Below are 21,345 nucleotides of genomic sequence, written 5' to 3'. Positions count from 1 at the left end.
ATTATTTGAGAATAATCTGGAAAGACCTACATAAACTAATGAAGAGTGAAATAACTAGAACCAAGTGAATATTGTACACAGTAGCAGCAATATTGTATAATGATTGTTTGTAAAATATTCAACTATTCTCAGATATACAATGATCTGGGACAATTCTGAAGGACTTATAACAAAGAATGTTGTCCATCTCCAGAGAAATAACTGTTGGAATCAGAAGGAATATCAAAGCATACTATTTTTAAATGTTAGTTTATTAGATTATTTATTAAATTAGTTCATCTATTATTTATTATTTATTTGTTGTTTATTTCATTATTTATTATTATTAAATTAGTTTATTTGTGTTTTTATTTTAGGGTTTGGGTTTTATATTTTTTAGATTTATATATTCTCTTACAACAAAGGCCAACATGAAAATATGCTCTGCATGATAATGCATCTATAACTCAGATCAAATTGCTTACCCTTTTTGGGAGGGAGAAAGGAGGATGGAGGGAGAGAATTTGGATCTTATAAATACAGAAAACATATATTGAAATTTGTTTCTCCCTACCTTATCTGGATTAATGTAAATAGCTCCTCTGCGAAGAATAAGGTAGCTTTCATAGAAGCAAGAAACTCCCTATAATGATGGCTATATACAATATTTAGAATGACTATTAAAAATATACTTGAAAAGTTTGGAATATTAACTATAGAATTTCTGTCCTGCAAGTCAGGATTCAGACAGGATGGTCTTATCTAAGATAAAAATCTATACTCCTGTTTATGATATCTTTTGAAATATAGAAGCTTTTTACTAAAATAACTTTTATATAAAATGAGGCTCATTTCTGACCTTGGACATTATGTCATCAGGGCATAATCTTCATGATAAAATTCCTTGTAAAACCAAATACTAATCATGATGTAATTCTGTAACCTTGGTGTGTTGGAGCAGTTGTGAAACTTCATTGTGCTTTTTTAGAAACTGTTCTTTGAAATGGTAAAAAATAAAAATGCTCCGAGATTTTTTCAGAGCAGCTTTGGGCTAACCATTCGTCTGGCTGTTCTCAATTTTCTGCTTCATTCTTATTGTCCAACGTCATTAAACGTCATTCAAAATCCTTGTTGATATAGAGCCAGACCTCTGTACCACTATGATAAGGAGAAAATCCTTCAAGTAGTCAGAAAGAAGCAATTCAATATCATGGAGCTACAATCAGGATAACACAGGACCTAGTGGCTTCTACATTAAAGGATTAAAAGGCATGGAATATGATACTCAGGAAGATGAAATATTGGGGTTTACAAAGCAGAGTCACCTATCTAGCAAAACTGAGTATTTTCTTTCTGGGGAAAAATGGACATTCAATAAAATAGAAGAACACATGGCTTGATGCAGACATGATTGGGGATGTAGACTCGAAACGATGACACCAATGCAACTATCAATAATATGGAAATAGGTCTTGATAGATGACACATGTTAAAACCAGTGGAAATGCATGTCAGCTATTGGGGGGCCGAAGGGGAAAGTAAGAACATGAATCATGTAACCATAGCAAATTTTTCTAAAAAATTAAAAAATTAAAAAAAAAGAAGTAATCTATCAGTTCATAGATAGGTCCAAGCAGAGAATGTTACAAGGAAACATACAACCTTTATAATGGAAAAATGTGGGTCACACTCTCATTGGAGGGGGTCACAATATCACAGTGATGGGGCATGGACTTAGCACAGTATATAGAGCACATGACTGTCCTGGTGTCAGGAGGAACTGGATTCAAGTCTGGTCTCAGACACTTCTTAGCTGTGTGACTCTGGGCAAGTCACTTAATGCAAATTGCTTAGCTCCTATTTCTCTTCCATCTTAGAAGTGATACTAGAGGGTAAGTGTTAAAAATATATATCACTGTGATCACATCACAATACCAGTGGTATGATCAGAGTGCACATCCTGGATATGAATATGTGGCAGTATAAAAAGAATTTTTAAAAAAGAGGAAAAAACATAGTAAAGCCAAAAAACTAGCTTATCAGTTTGGTTTTGTCAATATAGTCATCCTTCATTCCTCACTTCCATAATGCTTTTATTTTCTAGTTCCCACAACTCCCCCAAGAGTGTGTAAATTTCCCCACATTATCTCCAAGTTTTGACATTTTCCTTTCTGTCAGAGTAGCCAATCTGATAGGTGTGGGGGTGGTATATCAGAATTGTTTTAACTTGCATTTCTCTTATTAGTAGTGACTTATAGCTTTTTTTTTGCATGACTAAGGAAAGCTTTAATTACTTTTGAGAATTGCCTGTTTATATCCTTTGATCATTTATCAATTGGGGGAAAATGAATATTCTTATAGTCAAATGACTCATTTCTCTATGAATCTGAGGAATGGAGCCTTTCTTAGAAAGACTTTTTGTACTTTTTTTTGCACCATTATGGATACTGGGTATTACTCTTTCCTATTTCACTCTATTTGGTTTCTGATCCCCACATGCCCCAATTTTCTCTCTTTGTTATCAATCCTAGGCCCCTTTTCTCACTCTCTTTCCCTCCTACTTCCCTGTAGAGTAAGATAGATTTCTTTTTATATTTTAAAATATTATTTATTTATTTACTTTTATTATATATTTAATCACCACCAAAACATTTAATTAAACAAGTGTAAAGAAATTGTTTGTGAAACCACAAACTCCTCATTGTTTATAATTTGTTTAAAATACATAAATGACATATCTATGATAATAGAAATATCCCCTACATTTGAGATCCCTTTGGCTTTGTTTTATTTTTTCCTCTTGATTTTGTGGATATTATTTTTAATGTAATCCTAGTATCTATTATTCTTAATCTCTTTTCTGCTCTTCACATATTTTCCTTCTTTTCTTTACATTTCCAATATTTATCATTTCTAATAAGATAATATAATTAATTACATGAAATATCACAATCTATTCAGTTATTTCTTCCATTCATTGCATTTGTGTTACTTCCAGTTTTTTTGTCATTACAAACAAAGCTATCATGAATATTTTACATTTTCCTCCTCTCAATAATGCCCTTAGGATCTAATCCTACTCATGGGATCCTAAGGTCAATTATCATGGACAGATATATTGCTCAATGTCTTGTTTTCTAAAAAAAAATGTCACAACTGTTCTAACAAGGTAATATTGGGCCTGTTTTTCCATGTTCATATCAGCATTTAATTTGGTCACTTTAATCCATCTTTTTCTCAGGTAACATACATTACCAAGACCATATTTAATGAAACTGCACTTTAGGAAGCATTTATAATGTGTTGCCAGGACCTTACTCTTTCCAGAACTACATTTTTCCAGCTTGGTCATATCCAGTGGAACTTTTTACTTCCAAAATGACAACCCTTCCAGAATACAGGAGTAGCACCTTTTTATGATGAGTGATAAAGTAAGACTTTTGCAGATTATTTATGATCTCTGAGTGTCTGTTTGGATTATGTGTATGCTCAGTCTTAGATCTATTAAATTCATGTAAGTATGAGAGGGTTCTCCAGATATTTATCATATTTAACTTATCTAAGGTTCTAATCATCTCCTTAACTTTTCTCTTATTGACTTTTTGGTTAGATTTATCTAGTTCTGAGAGAGGAAAATTAAAGTCCTCTGCCATTATTATTTTGTTGTCTATTTCCATCTCTATCTCATTTAATTTTTTCTTTTAAAAATCTAGTTACTGGGGGCAGCTGGGTAGCTCAGTGGAGTGAGAGTCAGGCCTAGAGACAGGAGGTCCTAGGTTCAAACCCGGCCTCAGCCACTTCCCAGCTGTGTGACCCTGGGCAAGTCACTTGACCCCCATTGCCCACCCTTACCAATCTTCCACCTATGAGACAATACACCGAAGTACAAGGGTTAAAAAAAATCTAGTTGCTACAATACTTGGTATTTACAGGTCAGATACTGATAATGTTTCATTATCTCTACATACTCCAACACAATTGTTACATTCATCCCTTCCAATTATTTCCAATTTAGTTCCATCACTGTCAGAGATCATGAATGCTACTCTAACCTCTCTGAATCAGCTAAGGCATAGTATATTCTACTCTAGCCCCTCATCTTCCCTTATATGTGTCTTTAAGTTTTAGTGAGTTTCTTGTAAACAAAATATTTTCAGGTTCTGGTTTCTTTATACTTTTTGCTTTACATTTTCTTTCCAAGGGTGAATTCGTTCCACTTCATTCAAAGTCATACTAACTAGCTGTGTATTTTCATTGATTCTCTTCCTCCTCATTGTTTGTCCCCTTCTTCCTTTCATTCCACCATATTCCTCTTCAAAAGTTCAATTTCTTTTAACTAATACCTCTCCAAATCATATCCTTTCCCCCCAATCCTCCCTTATCCTCTCCCTTTTCCATACTAGTTAAAAGTGTGTCCATCTTTCCAAAGATCCCTCCCTTCTCTTTTCCCCCTTACCCTTTAATTCTGGTTTTATTCACCTTTCCAAAAAATCCATTCCTTATCTGCCCAAACATGCTCTCCTATTTCTAGAGATCAGTTTGATTCAAAAAATCACTCTCCTATTTTTTCCTGATTTCCTCCCTATCCAACACTTTACCCCCAACTTTTGATAAGTACTCACTCCCCAGTCCCTTCCTTATGCTATCCATCTTCCCTTCTCTTTCTCTGTATATGAAGAAACAATTTATCCTTCTAACTGCATGTTGTTCTCTCTTTATTCCAGGTTTTATGAGAGCAGGATTATATTACTACCAGTCCTCCACCCCCTCTTCCCCTTCCCCATGGCATTTCCTCCACTCATTCCTCTTTGATATGACATAGCTATTCAATACTACTTTTTCCTAGTCTATTCCCCTATAGTTTTGATTAATTTCATTATATTCATCTCAACATGGATCTTTTATCCATACATGCCCTTGAAAATACCCAGGCAATGATGCTGTTTCCAGGGGTTATAGATGACATTTTCTCATTCAGGAATCAAAAGATTTGATCTTTTGAATTGTTTATGATTAGTCTTTCATTACCTTTGTATGTTTCTTATAAATCAAATTTTCTGCTGAGTTCTTGATTTTTTCTCCAAGAATTGTAGAAACTCATTTAATTTGTTGAATATACATTTTTAACTTTTGGAATTATATTCTTCTTTGATGGATGTGTTATTCTTGCTGGTCATCCAAGTTCTTTTTCCCTTTAAATGCTGGGTTCCATGTCTTTAATGTTGTGGCTACTACTCTTGGATTATTCTGACTATAGCTCCACAGTACTGAAATTGTTGAGGTTTATTCCTTGTTGTTTGTAGTATTTTCTCCTTAACCTGGGAATTATGACACATAGCAATGATGCTTTGTGCATTTTCATCTTTCAGTCTCTTTGAGGTGGTGATTGGTGGATTCTTTAAATTTCTATTTTACCCTCTGATTCTAGAATTTCTGGGCAGTTTTCCTTCATGATTTCTTAGAGCATGGTATCTAAACACTTTTTTATTATAACTTTCTCAAAGTCCAACTATTCTTATATCACCTCTCCTTGAATTTGCTTTTCAGGACAGCTGTTTTTGTAAGGTGGTGTTTTTTCTTTTTCTTCCATGTGTTTCTGTATCTCTTTTTCCATTTGGGAGATTTTTTTTCATAATTTTCTTGATTTTCCTGCACTGCTCTTATTTCTTTTTCTAATTTTTTCCTCTATCTCTCTGATTTGGTTTTTGAGGCCTTTTTAGAGATCTTCCAAAAGCTAATTTTGAACTTGTGACCATTTATTTTGTTTCTTTGCTATTTGTTTAGTAAGTCATTTTATTTTACTTCCCTTTAAGTCTGAGATGAGATCTTCTCTGTCCCCATAACACCTCTCAAAAGTTGGGTTCTTTTTCCGTTGCTACTTCATTTTAATTTGTTTTCATTTAAAAATTTTAATTGCCAGACTAATAGACTTAATTATTGGCTTTTTACTGGACGTCCAAAGTTCTAGTTGTTTTGAGGTATGTTATCTCAAGTTTCAGGAATTTTTTGAATTTGTGTTTACTGGGGTGCTATTGAGTATTCTGATTTTTATAGTCTAGGTTATGATGTAATTCTGGATCTTTCACTCAAGGCCAAGTCAACATTGACTTCATATGTTTCAAGGAGAGTTTTCTGACAGTTTTGTCTCTGCTCTTGCAAATAGCCAATCTTCATCCCCACATGGCAACATGCAAGGGCTTCCTTATCCTTGGAGAGACCACAGCTGATGGGACCCTATTCCCTCTGCAAACACTCACTAGTGCAAGATTCTTCCTCACTTCTCTTCTACTCCTATAGCCCAGGACAGAGTAGATATCCAGTCTGTGTTCCTTCGACCTCCAAGTCTCTTACTAACTAAGACCAAGGCTTGAACTCCACTTCTTCAATTCATTGTTTTGGGTAGAAATGGTCTCCAGAGTCAAAGCTGCTCCCAAAAGCTCAGTAGACAAGGTGATTTGCTGACCCTGCCCTCAGGGGTTACCTTCTTGATTCCATTCTATTTCCTCAGTTCTTACCCCCAGTGACTATGGCATTAGCAGACTGAGGCCAGGGAAATCAGAAACCTTCCTTACTAGTTTTCCCAGGATTTCAGCTTTACTCTAGACACAGGTCTATTTTTGCTGCTTTTGGATTTGATTTTGTGGAGTTATTTTTGGTTGTTTGTGGAGGGTATTAGGTAAGAGAGAAAGCTTCACACCTTACTCTGCCTGGTAAGAGAGATTTCCTTAATCGTTTAAAAGATGTGTAAGGTGGTAAATTTTCTCAAAATTTTTTCAGGGCTAAGGCTAAAGTCATTATAATTACATGAAAATTCATGTGCTTCCTTTCTTATTTACATTGCTGATATAATTATACATATATTTATATATGTATGTGTGTATGTAGATATAGATATAGATGTAGTTATAACTTATCTGGTCCTATTTGCTAGGACACAGTTCATATTAGCATTCCTATGCTTTATATCATTTTTTGTAGCATTTTAAGATTCCATTTCATTCATGTGATACAATTTGTTTAGCCACTTCTCAGCCTAATGGTTTGTTCTGTAATTTGAAGCGGTTGTATAATATGGTATTATTTGTGTGGCTTCTAATTAAGCAGTGAACAAGAATTTATTCAGCATTTACTATGTATGAATTGAGTATTATGCTAAGTTCTGGGGATACAAAGAATAAACAAAAATAGTCCCTGCTCTCAAAGAGCAGCATGTACAAAAATATTTGCTCACACATACTCACAATAGATACATAGAGAGTAGATATTAACTTTAGAGGAAAAATTATTATAAAAGAAGGTTACTAGAAAGAGCTCCAGGTTAGTTTGATTGTGGTCTTAAAAGAAGCCAGGAATTCTTCTAGGTATAGGTGAGGAGGCCCAAAAAATTTTTAATATGAAGATCAACCAGTATAAGAACACAGAGATGAGGGATTGAGTGGCATGTATAAAGAATAGCATAAATGTATGTATATATATATATATATATGCATGTACATATATACACAAACATATATTTTAAAAATAATATCAAATATCACTATGTCAAACCATATAATATGTAGAAAATATATAAGAAGACTAGAAAGGTAAAAAGGGATAGGGCTATGAAGAGCTTGAAATGTTCAAGTTTATATTTAGCTTTAGAATTAATGAGGAGATGGTAGAATTTGTTAAACATAATCAGATTTAGACTTTAGAAAACTTTTTTGTCAGCTGTGTATTGGATGGCTTAGCATAGAGAGTGACTGGAGATAAGAATACTAATTTAGAAGCCAAAAGAGTTCTGGAGAGAAGCTTTAATAAAAAGAGTGGTGACTATGAGTAGAGAGAAGAGATACAAAAGATGTTGTGGTGAGAGAGTGAGGAATTAAGAAATGATGCCAAAGTACCTGGGCTCCTGGAGGGATGTTTGTGTCTTTCACAGAAATGGAGAAATTTTAAAGAAGAATGGGTTTATGGGAAAGATAATGGGTTCCATTTTAGACATGCTGAGCTTAAGACTATGATATCTAATTTGGGGTCCACAAGACAGTAGTTAATAGAGGATTGTAGTTGAAAGGAAACACTAGGACTAGATATATAGTTTGGGAAGCATAGAGATAATTAAAACCACGGGGTCTTATGAGAGTACCAGGTGAAGTATAATCAATTGAACACTCAACTGACAATCAAGTAGCATTGCTTCAGCACTTATTATATTCTAGGTCAGTGATGGGCAAACTATGGCCCATGGGCCAGATTGGGGGGGGCCCTAAAAATGTTCTATCTGGCCGCTGGACATTATTCCTAATCTGACAAATACCATGAGTAGGATTCAATACAATGAAACTTCGAAAGAGTTGACTTAGAAACAGACTGACAGATGAGCATTTCCTTTCCTTTGGCTCCCTCTTTGAAAAGTTTGCCCATCACTGTTCTATGTGGTTTACTTAGATTCTGAAAATAGGGACAAATGAATCAGTTGTAAAGGAACTTGCCTTCTTTAAGGGGAGATAAAATGGCTAAGTGGCCTAAGCAGCTATTTCAGGCAGTGAATAGAATGTTAGACTCAAATTCATAAAGACCTGATTTTGAATCCTGCCTCAATTCCTTACTGGCTGTGTATCATAGGCCAAGTCACTTAACTTCCATTAGCTTCAATTTCTTTACCTGTAAAGTGTGAATAATGATAGCACTTGTTACATGGTTGTTACAAAGATCAAATGAGATAAATATATATACTATTTTATAAAACTTTAAGTACCATATAAATGTTTTTATATAGGTAAAATATATAAAATTGAGTCAAATACAGGCTTAAAAGTTGCATATTTGCCTGAGGGGGGGCATTCATTCAATTCAACTAAACAACAGATATTTGTTAAAACTCTCCTACATGAAAATCACTATGCTAAACACCTAGCATACAAAGACTAAAATGAATCATAGGTTTCATAGCAAGGAGCTTAAATTATGCTGGGAAGGTACAACATGTACAAAGATAAGTACCTACAAAAGATCCTTAACAACTGTAAATGGTTATAGCCATGAATAACTCTGGAAGGGTGTGGTCCCTAAACTGAGAAGAAAAGCTAGGTAATAGCCTTGAAAGGTAGAGTTGTAAAGGGACTATATTCCAAGCATGGAGGCTGTTTATGGGAATTAAAATGGAAAGGAACTAGAACCATGTTGGTGAACCTATGGCATGCATGCCGGAGGAGACTGTTCTCCTCCGCCCTCTCCACACATGTCTGAGGACATTTCTCACATGACCCTCCCCTCTGCCCAGCAGCCCAATGGGGATGCTTCCTCCCTCCCCTGTCTGGGATAAGGCAGTGTCTCACATGAAGCATGAGGGTTGCAGTTTGGGCACTTGGTCTCTAAAGTCTAAAAGTTTGCCATCACTGATCTAGAATGTTGAATTTGGCAAAGAAGTAGCAATCCATTGGCTGTACCATGAATTAAAAAAGGACAACAAAATGGAAAAAGTAAGGAAAGAAATGATGAAATCATATTGCAGAAGACTTTAAATGTCAGAAACAGGAATCTGCTTCTCTCTCTCTCTCTCTCTCTCTCTCTCTCTGTGTGTGTGTGTGTGTGTGTGTGTGTGTGTGTGTGTGTGTGTGTGTTTTCCCTGTAGGAAACAGGGAATCCCTAAAGTAGTTTGTTGTTGTTGTTAGTGGTTGGGGAGGGCAAGTATATGGTCAGAATTGTGCCACAGGAAAATTACTTTTAGAAACTACATGCAAGATAGATTACAGAAGGGAGAGATTAGCATCAAGGAGGTCAGTTAGGAAGCATGGAATATTAGAACTGGAAGGAAAATCTATAAAATTACCTAATCCAAGTCGAATAAGAGATCCCTCTACAATCAAAAAATCATGAGGTTTCAGGATTTTTGACAGAAAATCCTACCCATATACAGCTCTGATCACCAGGATGCTATCCTTTTTTATTTAGCCTAAACATATCTCTCTGCAAGTTCTCATCTTCAGTCTCTTTCAGACTTCTAAGGTCAAATCACACAAGTGTGACCCCTCTTGCATAAGGCAGGCAGTCCTTGTAGATGGTTAAAATGGCCCTACTAAGTTTTCTTCCCTCCATGTTAATATTCACTGTTTTTTACAGCCAAATAGACTTTGGCAAGTTTTTTGAGCCTTTCATCATCCTGATCCTTTTCCCCTAAAGGGACCTCAGCTCATAGAATAAGACCTAGAAGGAAACATACAAATCCAACCTCCTTCTTCTACACTGAGGAACAGAGACTATGGACTTGTCCAAAATATTATAGGTGGTTAAGTATCATAACTTGTAATTAATAAAACCAGATCTAACTTTACACCTCTTTCTATTTTTAGTACATAACAGTTTGCCTCAGTGTAAAAGATGTGTTTTGTCACAATGTGATACTATAACTGATTAAAAATTTAACCAGTAGCTAGTTTCAGGACCTTGACATTTTTAATAGTTAGTGAAAACCTTTGACTAAAGTGACTTTGCAGGAGTCATAAGAGATAGGACATATTACTATACTGGAAAGGTTGGTAGAGAGTATGAGAAAAGTCTTTGACCGGTAAGCTAAAGTAGTAGGACTTTATTAGGTAGTATTGAGCATTCACTGAAAGTATGCACAAATATCCAAACTTGTCCCTAATTAATCTTTTGCTTTAGGATCTCAAATAAAGTAAACTGTTAAAAACTTGGGTAGGGCTGGGTTTAAAAAAACGATGAAGAGTTTTGAAGAACAAAATCAACAGAATTAAAAGAATATTATACAGACATATCATTTTAAGACCAACTTGTCTATATCTGCCACCAAAGAAAGACAGTTTTATACATATGTGTGTGTTTATGTGTGTAAATGATACCTTCTCTAGTACAAAGAAGGAAGGGAAGGAGATAGGGAGATAACTGGGAAATTTAATGTAATAAACAAAAACATAAACTGATCTTACAAAATAAAGCTTATTAGTTACTGTGTTAAAACATGAGTTATGAAACTAAAACTCCATTTCCTGACACATTAAAGCTCCATGACTCTGGTCAAAAATCTTAAACTCTCTCAGACTCAGTTTCTTCATCTGTTAAAGAGGGATAATAGCTGTGGCAATTACCTCCCAGACTTACTATAAAGATCAAGTAACATAAATTATTCAAAGCATTTTCCAACTCTAAAAATGAGCTATATAAATGTCACATAACTGATAATTATGACTAAGTTTTCTCATTTCAAGATGATTTTATTTTTGGTAGTGTGGAAAACATAATCACTGACACACACCAAAATTATTTTATGATTACTCTTACATTTAGTTCTTATTACTGTTCCTCAAAAGACTTGATTCTGATCTTCTTATTCCTTGCCTTCTCATTTTCTTTGAACTTCAGTTTGTCAAGTGTGCCAAAAACTTGGCATGTGTGTATGTGTGTATGTGTGCAAATATAGTATAGATCAGCTGAATTATAACACCTCTCAGGAGACACTGATGATGTGTGTAATGGCTCATTCTCCAGTGACTAATTGTCTGAAATGAGAGCTCAATGTGGATATTGCTGATTGTCAAAGCTGATTTTTCTTACTTCAAATATTAGTTACAGCTTTTAAAACAAGGAATGAAGAAGGTCCAAATATAATACAATACAGATGAGTTGGTTAATGTCTGACTTTTTCACATACCCACACATCCACATCAATATCAACTTGTTTCTGAGTATTTATATTGTTTGAAATTCTGTCTTTCTTCCCAATAGCTACATCCAGATGTTTTTTTTTCTTCTGGAGCTTAGGGACACATAACTATTTCCCTTATTTTTCTTTAATTCAAATTCAACAGCTGCTGATAAACCTTTTTTGTTGGAATAAATCTTCTTAGATCATGTAATTAGTACAAACAGCTACAGAATTATTATCCTGTTTACATAAGTACTATTTATCCACCACTTCATCAGCATTAAAAACTTTGTTTTCTGTGAAAATTAGTCACTCTTTAAAAACAAAAGCACACCCTTAGCTATATATTTACCTTGAATTCAATTGAAAAAGAAGTTGGCAAGTTGGTATTAGACCTTGGCATTTATTAAAAGAAAACCAGCAATAACTGGTTTCCTCTTGTTTTCTACTTAAGTACAGTTGAATGAGGAAAAAACACCTATTTTTTACAATTGTAATTCTACTTCTTGTTGCTGTTAAGGTTTAGATAATCTTTTTTTTAAACAACTAGTTAGCAGCTAAGCTTATGGTTAGTTGTGTTGGTTGCTTAGATAAAATTTAATTAAAACAGTCAATATTAGTTTTAATCCTCCATATGGTTTAATTACCTTTGTTCAGTCAAATTGCTATAAACTCTGTAAGTTAGGTTGGCTACCTTGTAAATGTATATGGTTAAATTATAGAGGATATTGGGTGAAATGATTAACATAAAATTCTAACTCTTCTTTGAAGAGCCCATGCTCTTTGTAGTCTACCAAGTAAATGCATGGTTTGATATAATTTAAAAGAGAACATGGAAGAGTTTAAACAGTTTTATACCTGACTCAAATTATTTTCATGTTATTTATATTATAAAAATAAGAAGGATATTTATGAACATTTACTGGCATCATTACTAGTAAGTATTGATTTTCATTAAATTAGTGAGTCAGAAAGGTATTGAAGCAGTTCTATTCAAAACTTCTTTTTTACACAGTTGAACTTCTATTTTCCATTATCCAATAAGTAAAAATTTTTCAGTAATAGTATGCCTTAGAATGTTTTTTCCATTGGGAGGCTTTAACATTCTACCATGCTAGAGCCGAATTGTGTTCTTTTGCCTTCATTGGCCATAGTTCAAATATTTATTCACTAATCTATTTGTTCTTTTCATAATGGCATCATAAATCTGTCTTAGGTCATTAACCTCTCAGGCAAAGATTCTGTCCCTCTAAATTAATCAATGACAAATTTAGCAGAAAATGTCAGGCAATGCACTGTTGAATCACACTTTAACAATAAATAGAATCTTCGAAGAGACTGTACACATACTATTTCTATATCCATTTCCAGAGACTAGAGAAGAATGAAGTCATGGGTGCCATGGGTACTTTTCTTAAAATGGAGATTCTGAGAGGAGCTGACCAATCAGAGGAAGGGACCATGGGGTTAGAGAAAATTTGTTGCAGCAGTAGAATAAATCTGTAAGGTAAGAAGAGGAAGGGATAACAAATGGACAAGTGTATTAAGACACAAGAATTCTTCAAAGACCCATATACAAAGGCCTTCAACCATATTGGGTTCACTCCCTTTTGAGGACTGATTGAAATATAAAGCCTGGATAAAAGTGCTATAATCTGAACTTGTAGAGTGAACACCTACATCAATGAATTCATGAATCCATTGAAGTAGGATGAAAAGTGTCTACTCTGGTCTTTAGTAAGATCTCTCTTTAGCATCTGGGTTCAGCTGCACTTTACGGAATATTTTAAAAACTTTAAAATCAATCATTCAGAAAATAATAGAAGGAGAATTAGAACAATAGCAGCAAGTAAAAATGCATGTTTATTGTCTTCAGTTTACAAAAAAAATCTCTTTTGAATTATCTTTATTATTCCTCACAACAATTCTACAAGGAAAATTAAAGCAGGTATTATAAACAAGGCATATTATATACATTTTGCAGATGAGGAAACTAATACTTGGAAAAGTTAAATGATTTGTCTAGCAGTGCTGATAGATAAAGGTCTGTGTGATCCTAGCCAAGCCAGTTAACCCTGTTTGCCTCAGTTCCTCATCTGTGAAATGATGTGGAGCAGGAAACTGCAAACCATAGCAGTATCTTTGCTGAAGAAAACCCCAATTAGAATCATGAAGTTGGACAGAATTGAAAAGATTGACCAAAAACAACAATAAAGCAGATTATTTCCTAAGCATCTGCATGTTCTATAAAATGAAGTAATATATGTGATATAATAATATCATATTAAGATTTTTAATGTATGTAAGGTATTTTGTGAGGCTTAAATTAATATATTAATGCCAATGAAACACATATGACTTTTTTTGTTAAATATTTAACAAAAAATAGTTTTTAGTTGAATTATAAGATTTTGAGGAATCTGAGTCATCCCAGCTGTCCTTCTACATCTGGGCAGAGCTGAATTTAGATTATTCCAGAAAAATAACTACCTATGTCTTTAAACATTATAGAAAAGTAGATTCCATCAACTTTACTTTCACCCATAAGGGATGAAGAAACAGAACACTTAAATTCCACATTAGGAAATAAGAGAACTCTAAGGTAGTTCTCAGGAGTACCCTTTATTTAAATCAATTATTATTCCATTATTTTCCTGCTTTATCAATTTCAATGTTATTAAATAACTCATGCTTTTATAATGCACCATTAAGATAATTTAGTGCTAATTTATACATTATTGAATTTGCTACATTTTTCTATGATGAGTTTAGTGGAAAGTAAAGGACTAAATATTTGAACAATCAACCCACTTCTTTCCCCCAACAAGTCAGTGAACATACATTGCTATAGAGTTGGTATAGGTGGTTTTCTTATCTTACAAAGATGGAAAAAATATTCTTACTTTAATTGAATTTAATTATCAAATGTAGAACTATAAATATATGCTAGGTATTGAGTTAAGCATTTGGTTAACAAAGATTAAAATGAAGCATTGCCTGATATTGAGTAACATGTATTCTAAAGGAATTGATCAAATTAATGAATTTTAATAATTTCCCCTAATTTTCCACCTCCCAAAGGTATGTTAGTATACACCTAAAACATAAAGAATCAATGTTAGGTCAATTAATTTCTCTTTGGCTGTTCCAAAATATAGGAAATCATAATGACATGTATATATAACAATATATACACACATGCATACTTATAAATGTGTAAGAATAGATATAATATTTTTACTATGGATAGCTTTTATTACAAATTTACAATAAATATTGCACAAATGGAAATAATCATGAACCAAGAAAATATAAGAGTAGGTAGATGGATGAGGATTTCAACTTTAAAAAAACTGAAATCTTTCTGTGTTTTTTATTTAAATCATTAATAAATTAAAATTAAAATTGAGGTCAAATGAAATTCTGGGGTAGATTCAATGTTGAATTGACTAAATAAGTCCCAAGTTAGCTATGCCATTAGAGATGACAATATCCTTAATATAAGGACTGGACCTATCATTTATTGCTATGATTTATTGTCATGACTCCTGGGAGAAGAAATACCTCTGCTAAAGTAGACAATCACCTTCTCTAAAACTTATTGTCTTACAGGTCTGCTTAGAGGACTAACAATTTAAGTAATTTGCATAAAAGCACACAATCAGATTGTGTCTGAGCACATCTTGGACTCAGGATTTCCTCATTCTAAAATTGGATGTCATAAAAATAAAGATGAAGTTATTGAATAAAGTTGGCAGCCACATAGCAGAATAGATAACAGAGACGAGCTTATAGTAAGGAAGAACTAGATTTGGAATCCTCAAAAATTTATTTAGTGATCCTAGGCAAGTCACTTAATGTAATTTTTTCATTCTCGTGGTATTATATTGTTCAAATAGAACAGTATATGTAATGTGCTTTTCAGGGCCATTTAAGAAAAACTACCCTGACATTCTGGCAAATATCAAAATCTAAAAATGCATGAATTATATTCATTTTCACTAACTACTCTTATGGCCACCATAAGACAATACATGAAAATATATTATTGTTTCAATATTTTGAAATTATTCACACTTAAAGTATTTTAAAGCAACTTTGGCTATCTATAGCTATGTTCAACTGTAGGAAAATTCTATGCTCAGAGGAACATATAAGCAGTCTACTTTCCTTTTCACACTTTATAAGATTTAAATATGGAATAAATATATTTAGACTTTTTTAAAGGTTTTGAAAAATAAAATGCCAGCACTTCATTTTTAACTTGTGAAATTAAGCTCCTCAAAACCAGTTTACTTGAAAAAAATGTATGATGTACTATTTTAAGATGAGCAAATCAAGATGCATATTGTCTGTTAAATTGTCCAGTTTAATTATTCTAAGCTAGCAAACACATAATGAAGATTTTTGAAAAGAAGATGTACATTTACCTTATGTCAGAATCAAAGCCATTTAGTCAAATTCTATTTGCATTATTCAGTTTTTAAATAAAAATATATACACATATGTGCACATATACATAGAGCAAATATTTTTTAGAAAATCAGACAAGGGAAAATTATTTTATTTAGAAGCTATTAAAAAGGGGGTTTGAAACAAAAGATACTTACTTTTAGAGTAAAACATAATAATTCCACTGACATATGTCTGCCCAGAAACCAAAACATATTTTAACATCTATGCTGTGTATATTACATTCCAGAATTTCATTTATATGTTGAGTTATAAATATTATTGATAGTCCTCAATAATTTTTTTTAATTTTTAAAATTCTATATTTGATATTTGTTACCTATTAAGTTATTGGATGGCTGAATAAAATGCATATTTATTTTGAAATATAATTGTTCAGGTATAGTCAAATTTGAAAATATGGACGATTATATACATGTCTCCCAATAACATTGACATGAATAAGAAATTTAGATGGAATAAAAGAAGCATGATGTCAGATTCAAGATCCATATATGCCAAATGAATATGTATTCTAAGCACACTCCTATAGGAGAAATCATATTATTTAAAGCTAAACATTGTCCATCCAGTTTTTTCCCCAAAGCATTCAAATATATGTGAATAATGAATTAACATATATTTGCATATATGTATATAATAATCCTTCTTCCATAATCCTTATGTCCCTATGCCAATAATCCATACGTATATAAAATAAATAAAAAATAAACATTTAAAAGATATAAATAAGAATACATAGTACTTACGACCATCTTATTTAAGGACACCCAGCAATCTGATGGAAAGTCCTGTAGTAATGGTACTAAGAACTGAAGACAGCCATCCCAGTGGCAAAGGAGAAGCATCATTCCAATGAGGTTAAATATTCTCACCACCGCACTGGCTAGATCATACGTCATATGGAAAATCTGTTGACCAAAGTTTAAAATCAATTCATCTAAGCAATCATTTTTTGTAAGAACATTAGCAAATACTGCTGATAGAAAAATGTTCTAAATATAATTTATTGATTTATTGCAAAAATTGTAAGCCCATTTATAAGTATTAACATAGATTCATTATTTATTTCTATATTTAGGACATTTTATTCTCAAGAACAACAATAAAGGGCATTGAATAATTAAAATGAAGGGAGGGATGAAATAACAAATAATCATTTTTTTCTCAATTAGTTTATTTCTGTCATAATCAAACTCTGGGAGCTGAGAGTCACACCTTGATTGACAGGTGAAGACAGTTGGAGAGCAGAATGTTCCCAGAGGCCATGAGGACAGGAGGAAAGGCAGTTGGCCACAGGGACCCTTGGACCTCTTGTCTTTTGGGACCATGGCTTTGCCTTGGCTGAGCCTTGCCTAAACTCTTGCCTTGGATTTTGATCTTGAACATTGATTGACCTGTGGTCAGACGGTGGATCCTCTGATTCTCTCTGAATCCCTAGATATTTAGGCACCTAAACCATTTCTAGATATTTAGATATGGGGGGGGGATCTGGGAAGTGGGTAGGAGAAGAAGAAGAGGGTGGTAAAGGGTGGAATTTCCTGAAGGATGTAGCAAACAACTAGCAGTAAGAAGCTGAGAGAAACCATCATCAATATTTGCATCATCCAAACAGTTTGCTTACTCTGGTTTAAAAGGCTGTGGCCAGGCTGAGCCAGAGGAGGTGAAGAACAAGGCAGCGTTACTGAACAGTCCTGAGGGATTATTATCATAGATTTAATGATAGGGTCACCTATACCCCAACCCTTTCCTGATCATTCCTTTCCCTTGTTAAACAACATAGATAAAGTTATTAAGTACCTTCCTGGAGTAGTTATTCCATCACCACTCTGGGGAGGGAGCAATGCAGTCAGATGAACGTTATCCAAGGCTGATAGAGCCCAATACCAATAATCAATCAAACCTAGGTGGGTCCTGAAAGGGATACCCATCCATTGACCTTTAGGGATCCTGCCTGGGCACTGTTTTAAAGAAGGGCAGTTATTGTAATATCCAGCTGGGTGGCAGGACTCAGGTGTCCCTGCACCAGCCATTAGGGTACCAAACCAAAGCTTCCTCAGATTAACATCTCAGATTACTACTACTAATAACCAGCCTAATAGTGGTAGTATCCAGATTACCCCCTTTCTTTTATAACATTTCCCAGAAAACTTTTATAACAGGCCTACCAAAAATAAATAAAACTAACTCATTTGATTATAATTTCTTTCTGTTTCTAATCACTTTACTGGGTATAGCCAAAATTGTAATGGAATAGTCCAGAAATAGAAAACTATGAGAGAAAGTAGGATGTAAACTGTATAACAAATAATCATGTCTTCAATAAAATTATAACATATATAATATACAGATTTGCAAATCCTTTAACATATATTATCTCATTTAATCTTCACAACAAATTGCTTTGGGAGGTAAATACAAGTATGATGTTCATTTTATTTTTTTTAAACCCTCACCTTCTGTCCTAGAATCAATACTGTGATTGGTTCCAATGCAGAAGAGAGCAAGGGTTAGGCAATGGGGGTTAAGTGACTTTCTCAGGGTCACACAGTGGAAAGTGTCTGAGGCCAGATTTGAACCTAGAACCTCCCATCTCTAGAGCTGGATCTCAATCCACTGAGCCAACCAGATGCCCCCTGATGTAAATTTAACAGTTGAGGAATCAGAGAAAAATTATGTGAACTGCCCAGAGTCACACAGCTAGTGAGTGTGTGAGGCAGAATTGAACTCAGGTTTTCCTGACTCCAGCCTTAAACCCCTATCTATTGCACTATATAGCAACCTGTAGTCTACCGACAGAATCATCATTTAATAACTTCCTATTGACTTACTCTTCTTGTTTGATATGAAATAATGTTCTCAATAATTGTTAAAGCTTAGATATAAATTAACCATGTCACATTTTGATAACCATATGAATTTAAATAGTCATTTAAGATTTGGAAAGAATTTTACATGTCATTTGAGCCTTCCAACAGCTCTGTCAGGCTCCTATGATTATCATTTTTAGTAAGTCTAGCTCTCTTTTGAGGCTACCATACTGCCTTTCTTGATCTCACATAGAAAACAGTATGGCATGTACAATAGTTTGGCTATATCTATATAGTGCAAACTAGAAAGATTAACATAGCTTCTTAAGCTGTTTTGTTTATATAAAATTAAAAAAATATACAAGCATGGTGTGCAAAGCAATTAAGAAATGACTTTTTCATAATAAAAGAACTGCTTGACAAATATAAATTATTATTTATTTATAATGGTTCTTTTTGTGTGGTAAGGGACTTCGGAGTGGGGGTCTAAGACAGGAAGCCCAGGATAAATCTATTAAACTCATCATCATAAAAGCAAAATGGAATCATCATGTGTGCTATACTATGATGTAGCTGACATATAGCACCTTAATGTTTGCAAAATGCTGTATTGCCTATCATCTGATTCTGAAAAGAATATTTTAAGGGAAGACCTATAGCCATTACTGTTGCCAATTTCCAGATGTGGAAACTGAAACTTAGAGAGATTAAATGAGTTGGACATGATTTGAACATAACTATCTCCTGTCCCCAGATAGTTTTGTTGTTTATTTGTTTGATTTTTAACACCAAAAGTTGTTTCCTTCTTCTTATCTCTAGAACCTTCGCCAAGGCAAGGATTCTTTTTCCAGTAAAGATCAATAGAAGGGCAAAAATAAAAGCAGTCTCTGAAATTTCAGCCTCATCCTAGGCTGACCTTGCTTATCCAGGAGATTCATTACTAAAAGATACTTTCATTAAGACTCCCATTCAATTGACAAATTGATATGTGTGATGATAGTGTGATGATATTCACATGATGGTAGTGTGAGCTTAGAATCAAAATATAGAGTATTAGCCATTAAACCAATTGTGTTAGACCAAAGGGTATACAATTTGTTTCTTCTTATGAAACAAAATTTCCTGAGAGTGTTTTAGGAATTAATTTTTTATATTTAAAGTATCACAGCGTATTAGTGCATTGTTATATTTCAGAAATTACATAAACTTCAAAGCCCCTTTGAGAAATCTCAATTGTGGGCTGCTTCTGCTTCCAAGGACTTCAGTCAATGCACTATATTCTTTAAAATAATTAAAAAAAACCCTAACCCTTCATCTTAGAGTTTTGTGTATTGGCTCCAAGGCAGAAGAGTGGTAAGGGCTAGGCAATGGGGGTTAAGTGACTTGCCCAGGGTCACAAAGCTAGGAAATGTTGGAGGCCAGATTTGAACTGAGGACCTCCCATCTCTAGGCCTGGCTCTGAATCCACTGAGTCACCCAGCTGCCCCTCATACACTATATTCTTCAGGCACTGTGAGATGCCCTGGGGATGTGAATACAAAGAATGAAACAATCTCTGTTTCATTTTGCTGAAATAATGAGTTTGGAGTGGGGAGTAATGTCCACTGTGCATAGAAAAATAGGTCATTGCAGGATAGTTAAGAGCTTTAAGAATTAAAGAAATGATTCATATTTTATTGTTGTGGTAGCCAGAAATCACTAGATTTCACTGGATGAGGTGGCAATTGTGTTCATCTAAGTACTTAAGGAAAATCTCTTTGACAGTTGTGTATAGGATGAAAAGAATGTTGAGAAATTTGAGGAAGGGAGAGCAATTAGAAAGCTATTTCAATAATTTAGGAGAAAACTGATATGGGCTTAAACTAAAGGAGGTTGCCTGGGTTTGAGACTCCTCAACTAGTGATGAGGGTCAAATTAAACTGGTAGATGTATGATTAGAGATAAGAGCTTAGAAATAAGATATTGTAGATAAAAAAAGGACAGTATTTGAGAACTGGTTACATATGCAGGATATGGATGAACAATAGTCCTAAATGAAAGCTCTATTATTGGATTTGTCCTAGCTTGGGCTTTATTTCAACATAAAAATGCAATTGATCTCTAGAATCAGTGTATCCTTTGAGCAATTGAAATGTAGATTTCCAGTATTGTTTTAAAGATGTTTCTAGAAAAAGAAACAAAAAACAACTCATCTCTTAAGGAGTGAAAAATGATATTTTCTTGAGGATTTAAGGATTTGATTGAGGATATTTCAGGATTCTGGAGACTGTGTGATCTTATTTATAAAATTTCCAACATATATTGAGGTAAAAAGGGAAATAGGGTCCAGATTTTATTTATTTTTTATTTTTTATTTTTTTTAACATTTATTAATATACATTTTTAACATGGTTGCCTGATTCATACTCCTCTTATCCCCTTCACCCCCCCCCC

General features: G+C 33.7%; 1 protein-coding gene across 1 annotated transcript in view; it reads right to left on the bottom strand.

Annotated features, from left to right (window-relative positions):
• Positions 1 to 21,345, bottom strand: part of HCN1 (hyperpolarization activated cyclic nucleotide gated potassium channel 1) — a 641,980-nt gene that overhangs the window by 278,315 nt on the left and 342,320 nt on the right. The window contains exon 3 of the mRNA XM_044657751.1: positions 16,852 to 17,013. Coding sequence (XP_044513686.1) covers positions 16,852 to 17,013 — 162 coding nt within the window. The remainder of the gene's footprint in view (positions 1 to 16,851; positions 17,014 to 21,345) is intronic.

The sequence above is a fragment of the Gracilinanus agilis genome, chromosome 1, assembly GCF_016433145.1.
Source record: "Gracilinanus agilis isolate LMUSP501 chromosome 1, AgileGrace, whole genome shotgun sequence".
NCBI classification, from domain to species: Eukaryota; Metazoa; Chordata; class Mammalia; order Didelphimorphia; family Didelphidae; genus Gracilinanus; species Gracilinanus agilis.
The sequence above is the reverse complement of the archived record's forward strand: the minus strand, read 5'-3'. Positions and strand labels throughout refer to the sequence as shown.